At 31.1% G+C, this 12,137-nt stretch overlaps 1 protein-coding gene across 1 annotated transcript in view; it reads right to left on the bottom strand.

The window, feature by feature from the left end:
* The window catches only part of LOC145296649 (intraflagellar transport protein 74 homolog), a 229,213-nt gene that overhangs the window by 159,649 nt on the left and 57,427 nt on the right, over positions 1-12,137 (bottom strand). Inside the window, exon 4 of the mRNA XM_080142582.1 lies at positions 2,773-2,818. Within this exon, the coding sequence (XP_079998708.1) occupies positions 2,773-2,818 (46 nt within the window). The remainder of the gene's footprint in view (positions 1-2,772; positions 2,819-12,137) is intronic.

Genomic DNA, 12,137 nt, shown 5'->3' with positions numbered 1-12,137 from the left:
TAAAAATACATATGCTAAAAATATATATGCTAAAAATACATATGCTAAAAATATATATGCTAAAAATACATATGCTAAAAATGCATATGCTAAAAATGCATATGCTAAAAATATATATGCTAAAAATATATATGCTAAAAATACATATGCTAAAAATACATATGCTAAAAATACATATGCTAAAAATACATATGCTAAAAATATATATGCTAAAAATACATATGCTAAAAATGCATATGCTAAAAATACATATGCTAAAAATACATATGCTAAAAATACATATGCTAAAAATATATATGCTAAAAATACATATGCTAAAAATACATATGCTAAAAATATATATGCTAAAAATATATATGCTAAAAATACATATGCTAAAAATACATATGCTAAAAATATATATGCTAAAAATATATATGCTAAAAATATATATGCTAAAAATACATATGCTAAAAATACATATGCTAAAAATACATATGCTAAAAATACATATGCTAAAAATATATATGCTAAAAATACATATGCTAAAAATATATATGCTAAAAATATATATGCTAAAAATACATATGCTAAAAATATATATGCTAAAAATACATATGCTAAAAATACATATGCTAAAAAAATATATGCTAAAAAAATATATGCTAAAAATATATATGCTAAAAATATATATGCTAAAAATATATATGCTAAAAATATATATGCTAAAAATATATATGCTAAAAATACATATGCTAAAAATACATATGCTAAAAATACATATGCTAAAAATACATATGCTAAAAATACATATGCTAAAAAATATATGCTAAAAATACATATGCTAAAAATACATATGCTAAAAATACATATGCTAAAAATATATATGCTAAAAATATATATGCTAAAAATATATATGCTAAAAATACATATGCTAAAAATACATATGCTAAAAATACATATGCTAAAAATATATATGCTAAAAATACATATGCTAAAAATATATATGCTAAAAATACATATGCTAAAAATACATATGCTAAAAATATATATGCTAAAAATACATATGCTAAAAATATATTTTAAAAATATACATAAAAATATGTACATTGAAAGAGAAATATGCAAAATATATACAAATATAAAAACAAAAAAAGCAAATGCATAAAAATATACATAAAATATAAATACATTAAAAAAATCAAATACATAAAATAAATAAGAAAATGAATACATTAAAATAAAGACAAACACAAAAATAAAAAGACAAATATATAAAAAAGATAAATATATAAAAAAGACAAATATATATAAAAAAGACAAATATATGTAAAAAAGACAAATATATGTAAAAAATACAAATATATGTAAAAAATACAAATATATGTAAAAAAGACAAATATATGTAAAAAATACAAATATATGTAAAAAATACAAATATATGTAAAAAATACAAATATATGTAAAAAATACAAATATATATAAAAAATACAAATATATATAAAAAAAAGACAAATATATATAAAAAATACAAATATATATAAAAAATACAAATATATATAAAAAATACAAATATATATAAAAAAAGACAAATATATGTAAAAAAGACAAATATATAAAAATATCTATAAAAGTGAAAGTGTCTGTCTGTGTGCGTGTATGTGTACATTTCCCTACGCAATAACTCTGTCAATTTTTAGCTTACAGACTCAAAATTTGATATACAGGGTACTGAGATTTGGGAAAATCGATGTGATTGGTTGTCGGGCAGAAATTTTGCGATTAAGGGGTCAAAGTTCAACGATTTGACTTTTGAGAACCCTACCAACCAAACTCCTCCTACAATTTTGGGTCTAAACACTTGAAATTTTAGATATAGATTCCTTGGACATGGATCTAACTTAACTTGATTTGAGCCCAAAACAATCAATTTTAGGGGGTCATAATAGGGGTCAAAGTTAAAAAAATTGACAGTTTTTTTTGTTTTCTTTTGCTCAGCATACACCTCAAAACACCCGGGCAACGCCAGGCACCCATACTAGTATATAAAAAAAGACAAATATATAAAAAAAGACAAAAAATGACAAATACATAAAATAAATAAAAAAACATAAAAATAAAGAAAAATATATAAAAATAAAGAAAAATATATAAAAATAAAGAAAAATATATAAAAATAAATAAAAATAAAGATAAATATATAAAAATAAAGAAAAATATATAAAAATAAAGATAAATATATAAAAATAAAGAAAAATATATAAAAATAAAGACAAATATATAAAAATAAAGATAAATATATAAAAATAAAGAAAAATATATAAAAATAAAGAAAAATATATAATTATTCATGAAACAATAAAAGATAAAGCTTTTTTTCTTTTAATAAAAAATCATTTCTGATAATATAAAATAAGATCGAAATGTAATTTGATAAGGGAAGATTATTTCAACATTTTATTCACTAAAGTTTTCAACTTGAAGTTTTTTTGTGAAAAACACTTTTAAACTCTAAGTGAATCAGTTATGTGGCCATTCACTACACAGGCCTTCATTGTCTGTCCAATGTGTCAGTTTTAAGCACACATACAGAGCATGGGAAATTGTTGACAGTAGTTGTAGGTAGATGAGTGTTTATTGTGAATGATTTTCCACATATTTATATTACAAACTATTTTTTTTCCGAATTTTGATTCCATGATTAATCATGAGCATTCAATTATTTCAAAAAGTACATTTCACTAATTTTTGCAATAACGATCATTTTTTTAAATAATTAGCAAATTTACTTACCACCAACTCCAACTGTCCGGCCGCCAGGATAAGCAGTCCCAGGATTCTAGACAAAAAATTTAATTAGAATTTTTAAGTTAATACAATGCAGAATTTTTCTGGAAAAATATTTATTTCAAAATTAAAAACAAGCAATTTTGGTGATCTTCGTCAAACATGGAATACGTCTGAGTTTATTTATTTGTTTGCGGACTATTATCCTCACCTTTTATACTTGTTGTTTAATGACGTTTCGGCCAACTACTCCTCTGGCCTTCGTCATTAGACAAATATTGAATTCATTTGAAATAATAATAATAAAAACGAAAATCTAACAATCTGAAAGCCCCCACCCTCACTGCCATTAAAAAAAGAAAGAAAAAATTGCAGTGACATTAACACCCACCCATTTCAGTACTAATCAGGTTTAACATTGCTTAATTCCAGTGATCAAATTGGAACAGGTGTGTCAACGATATTATGTCATATATTAACATTGGTTGGTAAAACAGAAAATAGTCATGAACGATCTGAGAGAATGGAAAGACCAAGGAAGGAAAGCACCATCTAGACATCCATTGGAAGTCCTGAGGAGGTTTATTGGCATCAGATTCCAAAAAATATCAAGAACTGTTGCAAGAACTCAAAGTGATCTTCAATGTTTATCAAGTAGAGAGCACCAGAAATTTGAGGAGACTTGTCACAATCCAGAGAACACTACAGTGTTTTTTTACCAGCAAACAATCTAATGATAATGATCTGTGTGAGAACTAGTAAGAAATAATCAAAAGAACATTGCATTCATGCACAAGATGGAAAAGTTAATGTTCATATAAATTTATGCTAATATATTTAATAGTTTCACAAATGCAGGTATCTTGTTAAAAAACATAAGACTATCACATAAATAACAGTTGTTTGTGTGAGTGTGTCCAACTAAAAGTGAGAATCTACACAAGGCACACACACAAATAGAACTCAAACAGAATGTGGACACATTCCTTTTGTAATTTTTTGCATTTTTTTAGTCAACAGGAACAAAATTATTCGAGAGAGGGGAATCGACATTTAAAGCATTCTTTTCATAGATGTTTGTTGTGAAATGGTATTGTAATGGGGAGAGAAGTGGGAGGGGGTCATAGAGAAAGAGATGGGAGGAGGAAGAAAAGAAAAGCAGGGATAGAGAGGGATGTTGAGAGGGGTCATAAAGAGAGAGAAAAGGACAAGAGAAGGAAAGGAGAAGGATAAAAGGGATAAAGTGAGAAGAGAGTCATGGCGAAAGAAAGGGATAGGAGAAGGTGAGGAGGGGGAAGGAAGAAAGGGGAACAGAAAGAGATCATAAAGAGAAGGGTAGGGGAAAGAAGAAAAGGGATAGAGAGTAGTGATGGGACGATTCCAATATTTTTCCCAGTTCCGATACAACTACCGATTCTGTTCTAAATTTCTGATTCTAATTCCATTTAAATTTCTAAATATAAAGTTGTTTTTGTTGGATGATGAGGGAGGAGGGCAGGCGGATCCTAGCAAAAAACTCTAAAATGTGCAAATAGTTTTGCAAACATAAGAATACACTTACTAAAGAGTAAAGTTTAAAATCAATAAATATTTATCATTTCATCATTAATACAAACCATAAAAAATTAAAGTTTTAAACAAAAACTAAGAAATAAAAACAATAAAAAGGATCGTTTTGAGCATCGGAAAAGAGGTACAACATTTTTCGATTCCAATTCCCACAAAAATTTTGATTTTTTTATTCTAGATTTTGTATTCTATTAAACGTCCCAACAATAATAGAGAGGGTGTCTGAAGATACTGCCTTCCTAACCTAAAATACACCAAACATTGATGTTCTTATTTTTCTCCTTTTCCTTTGCAAATACATTCTGCAATGCCAAAAAACAACTAAACATTATGAATATTTGATGATATAACTTGAAGCATAAAAAACTTTTACCAAAATGACTCGATTCGGCATTAAAAGAGCTAATATGCTGTAAAACCAAACAATTTAAAACATGTCTCTTATCCTCTTTGCAAGTATCTCTAAGCTCTCAGTTTATTCATCCCTTATATCTGCCCCTGTCACATCTTAGCTACTATTATTCCTCGGTTCCCTCGGGTCCAGAGTGGTAGTACATTTTTAGGATCCCATCTATGGGTTAAATAGAAACTTTGTGTAGGATTTTTTGAATCCCAAAGAAACCCGTTTTCATGGAAATTAGAGAGAGGACCTTGCAATGCTCTCTATCCCACAAGTGATTGATCTTCGCTGGTAGAATCGTGAGTGGTTACCCATCTTATATGATATTGCCCTAGACTGTCATGCATGAGCTGCTGCAGTTTGAGATGTGATACACACGAGGGAAGCAAAAAAACAAGTCATGCCACCATAAGTTATGAACTTATGAGCAGATTGTTAAGAGCAGATAGAAAAGTGAAAGATCTGTTTGGGGAGGTTCAACACTCATTTCAAAACTGCACAACATATTAATGTTTATATAAAGTTGTATATATATATATATATATATATATAAAACCATTGCGTTGATAGTAGGCAGTTTTACCCATCGGTCCATGGTGCTCACAAATGACCTCAACAAATGTCCATTTAAATAAACACTAACCCTAACCGCTTTTACCGTGCATGAGCTGCTTATTTATTTACAAACAAACAACGAGCATTGCTTTATAGCCAAATAAGTAGCAGGTGAGATACATTTATGACATTGCTCTAGCCAAAGAGGGGGGGGGCTTAAAATATAGTCATCCACATACAGTACTGTCATGTTGTATCAAAACTCATCAGTGCAGCTAGACTAGCACTTTTCCCTAGCCGGAGATTGATCCTACAACCATCGCATTGATAGTCGGTAGTTCTGCTCATCGGCCCATGGGATCAGTGCTCACAAATGACCTCAACAAACATCCATTTAAATAAACATTGCTTTTAAATTGCTCGAGCTGCTTGTTTATTTACGAACGCAGAGAGAGAGAGAGAGAGAGAGAGAGGATTCAGTCCTAAACTAATTAACTGATTATACAAAGCTGTTAGGCATAAGAGCGTGTAGTGTGGGCTATATTTAATTCATGAAAAGAGTGTGAAAAGGGAGTGGAAGCCCTTTTGTAAAAGCTGCAGATACTTTTGGTTTTTGTAAAATTTTAACAATACCAATCAGACATCACCCAATATTCTCTAAATTTCTTAAAGAGGGTTTAGGGAACATGAGCACATTCTTCCATTTGAAAATTCAAATATTTCAGATTTGCAATAAATCTGATCCACAGTGATTAGTAGGGCTGGGACAGCAGCATATTCTTTTCATTGTTTTGACTCAAGTGTGTTTCTGTTGATGTCTTATGCTTTTTTTTTTTTTTTTTTTTACATAGGCATCACCACTTATCAAGGCCAAGAGGCCACGTGAGGATAAGGGTCAAAGAGTGTACAGTAGAAATTGGACAATATAGTAATCCTTTTATATAGAGTGATGTGGTTCTCGGTGATTAACTGTGTCGGATATATACTTGAGAGTCACAACAATGAAAAGAATATGCTGTTGTCACAGCTCTAGTAATTAGACACCAAGGGTCTCTGAACTTTGTTTTTATTTTTTTCATAAGATTACACTTAAGCTGTAAATCTTATATTTTAGATATTGTATAAAATCAAATCATGCAGTGGATTTTGATTAAAATTAAAATTAGAATAAGGATTCTAGACCTAAGTTTTAGTGCCATTATATTTTGATAGAAAGACACATAAAATTCAGTTTGTTAAAAGCAGACAGAAAAGTGAAAAATCTGTTCCTGCACAATAATCTCTATTTATAACAAGTTGGGAGATATTTGTACTAAAGTAGGTCGTCCGGCATAAAATATGCATAAATATTATATTTACATTAATTCAAATTTCCTATTTATTATTATAGAGCCGATTCTCTATCAATAATTATATTGTACATAATATATAACAGTTATTAAAAAAAATAAAAATGATTTGTGTGCCATCAGCTAGAATCGAAACCAAAACATAGCTCTCCAGCCTTATGACCTAAATCCATATGTATACAAAAACTGCAAAAAATATAATGTTAAACTATAATTTTTAATTAGAACAGGCACAGAAAAAAACAGGTATAATTGACATACGCCAGGCCAAGGTCAATATTTTTAAAAATCTTGACCACTTAGCAGTAATTGTTTGCTGGCTAAAAACCAAATCAAAAGTATACTACAAATCCAACTACCCTATATATCAAATTTCAAAACTGTACACCAAATATTCTGAGGAGTTTAGTGGAGATTTTTCACACTGACAAGGTTATTTATCTTCTATCTATATAAATAAAATGAACTCATTTTTTCCCCGTGGGATTTTGACCTTAATAGGATTAAAAATCAAGATATTTCATGCAAATACATTATGCACAAACGGCAGAACAATATCTGAGGTTTGTTATAGGCTTATTAGTTCTCAAATTCCTCGATAATCTTAGATTTCTATACTTTTTCTGCTGAGAAGTCACGGCCAAAATCGGTTAAGATCAATGGAAGTGGTAAAATATTTTCTCTCTTAAAAATTCCTCCTCCCCCTGCCACCACTTAACACCGTTTGGAGATCGTTCACAAGGAACAGTTGAGAAGAGAACACCGGTTTGGCTTCGTAGTTCTATCATGTTAAGTTATTTAAAATCACAAAACTAAGCTGCAGAGCTCTGTGGCGTAGTGGTTAGCGTGCTGGACAATTCACATTATATTTTCACGTTCGCGCCGACCTACCATAGTGGTTTTTTTTTGTTTTGTTTTTTTCCTAAACAACTGGAATGGACTTTTCTTGGTGGCCGAACTGTTAACGTTGCAGATGTTTTTTTTGTTTTTTTTTTCACACTTTATTTTTCTACTTTTACTCATGACTCCGGGTTTGATCCTTCCTACTTACCTACCATAACATTTTTTAAAACTCCTCCTCCCCCCTCGTCCCGGAAACAAACACTCGGGTAACGCCGGGTACCCCCGCTAGTATAAAAATATTTCCATGTCCTAAAATGTTTTCATCTTAAATTCTACACAATTATACAGAATGTAGAAACTATGCATAAATAGAATGCAACGTAATAATGAAATGAAACTAATCATCTAATAAGAAACAATAAAAAATAATTAATTAATTAATGTTTTTCAAAGGAATATGCAAATTAGTTAACTTTCATGTAGTCGCTTGCATAGCCATGACAGTATATTAAAAAGTTTGTTTTAATAATTATTAAATAAAAAGAGTAAGGCTTTGCCAGAGCCAGACCCCCCCCCCCAAAAAAAACTCAACTTCATAGGTGTGTGTGTGTGTATATATATATACACACACACCTTAGTTTAGGAATGAATCTTGTGTGTGTGTGTATATATATATATATATATATATATATATATATATATATACACACACAAGATTCACTCCTAAACTAATTAACTGATTAAACAAAGCTGCTAAGCATAAGAGTGGGTAGTGTGGGCTATATTTAATTTATGAAAAGAGCGTAAAAAGGGTGTGGAAGCATTTTGTAAAAAGTGCAGATAGTTTTGATTTTTGTAAAATTTTAACAATACCAATCACACATCATCCAATATTCTCTAAATTTCTTAAAATAGTTTTAGACAATATGGGTTCAGCCTTCCATTTGAAAATTCAAATATTTCAGATTTGCATTAAATCTGATCCGCAGTCATTAAACACCAAGGTTTTTTAAATTTTGTTCTTTTTTCATAAGCTTACATTTTAGATATTTTATAGAATCACAATCATGCAATAGATTTTGATTAAAATTGGAATAAGGATTCTAGACCTAACGATTAGTGGCATTATATCTTGATTTCAATCTTTGTAAGGAGACATAAAATGGAGTCAAAACTATGCTGTTTGAGGAAGTGAACACTTTCCATAAAAAGTAACAGAAAAATTAGGTTTTAGCAGTATTCATACTAATATTCATAGAAAATTTTATTAAAAGAAAACACAAATTTTTAGGTTATTCAAAGTACCCCCCCACCCACCCCAACTTCATTTTAAGGACAAAATGTTTTATATCCATAGTCGAAACTCAGTTACCACTTTTACAAATCAATAAGGCAGAATAAGAATAAGAAGCAGCTTATCCTGCCTTGACTGAGATCAAAAAAGACTTCATAGCCCTTTTCGCTTCCCTGTGACCTCTTTCCCACAGAAGAGACGTTGCAAGCCTGTTTCTGTTTTATTGTTATTTTCATGGCAAGTGCTCGTTTGAGCTCCAATCTATGGTCCCCTCTGGCCTGACTTTTACGAAAAACACTCGTCTAGCTGAAATGACTATCAAACATTTCCCTCACTCTTTATCTGTACCTAACCCTAAACATAGATTCCATGAACAAAGATCTTTTTTAGAAGTACACACCCGTGGAACTGTTCTGTTTTTCCGCTTTCCAACTGACTACAACATGGTTGTCTTCAAGTCCATCGTGAACAAATTCTTGATGAGCCATCCCCTTAAGTAATCCAATTTACCAAATTTCCACTACTATCGATGGCTACGACATGTTCCCTTTGACTACTGTACACTCACTAACCCTTATCCTCAAGTGGCCTCTGGGCCTTGATTAGTGGTGACTCCTTTGTAAAAAAGAAAGAAACAGGGAGAATAGAAAGTTGAGTTTACTTTCAGAAGCTTCATAAATCTTACTTCCCTTATTGTCCTTTAGTCCTCACATTCCATGAGCGATGTTTAAGTGCTGTTTTCCAAGTCAGAATATATCCGTATAACACTTATTGTTGGATAGTTTTTCACTTTGAAGTAACATTTTTTTACCTCCTTACATCAAGTGGTTTCAGGCCATCTATAATGCTCACTTTTCAGTTGCATAAAGTTTACACTAAAATCTTCCCACTTTGGTGTTTAGCTTCACTAGAGATTATTTCTTTATTGTTTATTAATTTACTCTTCACAAGGTGATGGCTGAACCTTTCTATTATTTTTACTTGCAAGTCACCACTTATCAAGGCCTGAGAGCCACTCAAAGATAAGGTTAATGAATGTAATAATCGGTAATGGTGTAAATTGGGTTGAATTTGATTATTCATGGGAATGGCCCAACAAGAACTTGTTTACATTGGATTTGAAGGCTACCATGTTGTATTCAACCGGGAAGCAGGTCAGCAGAACAGTGTTCCACAGGTGGGCAGTTCTGAAAAAAAAGCTTTGCTCATAGAATCTGTGTTTAGATTTAGGCACAAGTACGGAGTGGGGAATTCACATATAGTGTTTGTAGCTAGTCGATACTTGAGATTATTTAACTGATTTTTTTATTTGTTCCAATAAATAAATATGCATCAATTCTTTTTCTTCTTCCTCATCTTCATAATAATGGTAAGAACTTCCAAAATAACTTATCTCTGGCCAGGTCTTTATCCCTCAGGTTCATTTTTATTACTTCTTCCCGGTTTCCTTAGTTTTCCCCTGTTAATTGGATCTGCTACTACAATCGTCCTCCATCTACTAACCAAATAAAGCTCATCCATCCTTTCAATGTGACCAAACTATCAAAGTCTACTCTTCTGCACACATCTCATTATGCTGTCCAGATTTGATCTTCCTCTACAGTCATCAGATCTCTTTCTGTCTTGAAGACTCACATTACATATCAATCGTATAATTCTCCGCTCATTTCTCACCATGCAATGCATGTTAGCAAATCTCACTTCCACGCATTATATCATGACGAATACAAATGTCAAATGCATCAAAATCTGCTATTCAAACCTAATTTAATTTTCTATCGTCATCAGCTCTACACTCATCTTTAAGATTCACATTTTGTAGCATTCATGTATCATTTCTCACCATGCAATGTATATCCTCAACCTTCACTGGCAAGATTTTGCTTCCATACATCAGTGTACTTTGTAAACATGCCTGATAGATGCTTCCCTTGGTCAACAGTGGCAATGCTCTGCTGGTTAGTAATGGTAGAAGTTACCTGAACTTATTCCATCTGCTCTGAATTCTTGCAATCACACTAGCACACTTGTACTGGAATGGTAGCATCAAGATAGCAACACTTGTGAACAATTTCAAAAATTCCACCACCCAGAAATACTTAGAGTTCTCATCCATCCTGATTTCTTGCACACAAACTGATTAGCATCTCTTAACCTATTTTTTATTCCGTTGCACTTATTGTGTACCTAATACTTACATGTACGACAAAACGCTGAGTTTCACTCGACTCCCAAAACAGAGGAACTTTTTTTTTCTGGTGGTTCTCGAACACTTCAAACATTGATTATCACTTTGATTTTGGTAACATTTGCTAGACATTATTCGGCCATGCATGGAGTATTGTTGCCACAGTCCTGCTTCCCCGATGGTATTAACGTGCAGAAATTTAAATGTAATGTGAACAAACATCTTGCTGCTTAACCCCCACTGTCCTCTCTTAGACATGATTCCAATTAGTAGCCTCTTACGTCTAAATAGCAATGTACCCTGTTTGGTGTGAAAGAGTAAAAAAAAAAATATATACATAAAAAGTACCATTCCTCCAAGTTCTTAACATATGGACCATCCATTGTTTTACAGGCAAGTGCTAAATTATCATTATACAGAGGAGAGAGTGAGGAGTGGGAAGAGTAAAATGATCATATTATAATATCATAATAGGATATCATAATATGATATATTATAATATCATAATATGATATATTATAATATCATAATATATCATATAATATCATAATATATCATATGATATAATAATATCATAATGTGATATCATATTATAATATCATAATATGATATCATATTATGATATTATTTAACTGTGTAATAGAATGCAGATAAATGCAAGAAAATTGAAGCAATAAAAAAATGTGACAACCAAATGTTTCTGTAAACTCATCCTCTGAACGATACATCTTCCAGTTTTGTTGTTTAACCACAGATGACGTTTATTCTGTTGATATTTCGATGGAAGTTGGTCCACATCAATTCTCAGGCTACTTCGATCTCCTGCCATATAATAAATTGTGATGATGAACAATGCCACAAACAATTTGTTTTTTTGCAGACAGTGTAAACGAAATTGAAGTGAGAGTCTTCTAATTGCACCCGCAAACAAAGGAAAGACTAAAAGAAAATGACGATAGGAGAAAAGTAAGAATGCAGACAGATATGGATGGGGTGGGGGAAAGAAAACTCGGAGGAAGAGGAGGAGGATGAGGAGGAGAAAGAGATGTGTGAGGTGGGGAAATGGGTGACGGAAGACACCAGAAAAGAGACGTAGGTAAAACGAAAACAAAAACGGAAGGGAAAAGAGTGCTGGAAAATTGCCATTTCACAAATCATTATTGATGAGACCTT

This window comes from Euprymna scolopes, chromosome 17 (genome assembly GCF_053919585.1).
Source record: "Euprymna scolopes isolate OS-2025 chromosome 17, ASM5391958v1, whole genome shotgun sequence".
Taxonomy (NCBI): domain Eukaryota; kingdom Metazoa; phylum Mollusca; class Cephalopoda; order Sepiida; family Sepiolidae; genus Euprymna; species Euprymna scolopes.
The sequence above is the reverse complement of the archived record's forward strand: the minus strand, read 5'-3'. Positions and strand labels throughout refer to the sequence as shown.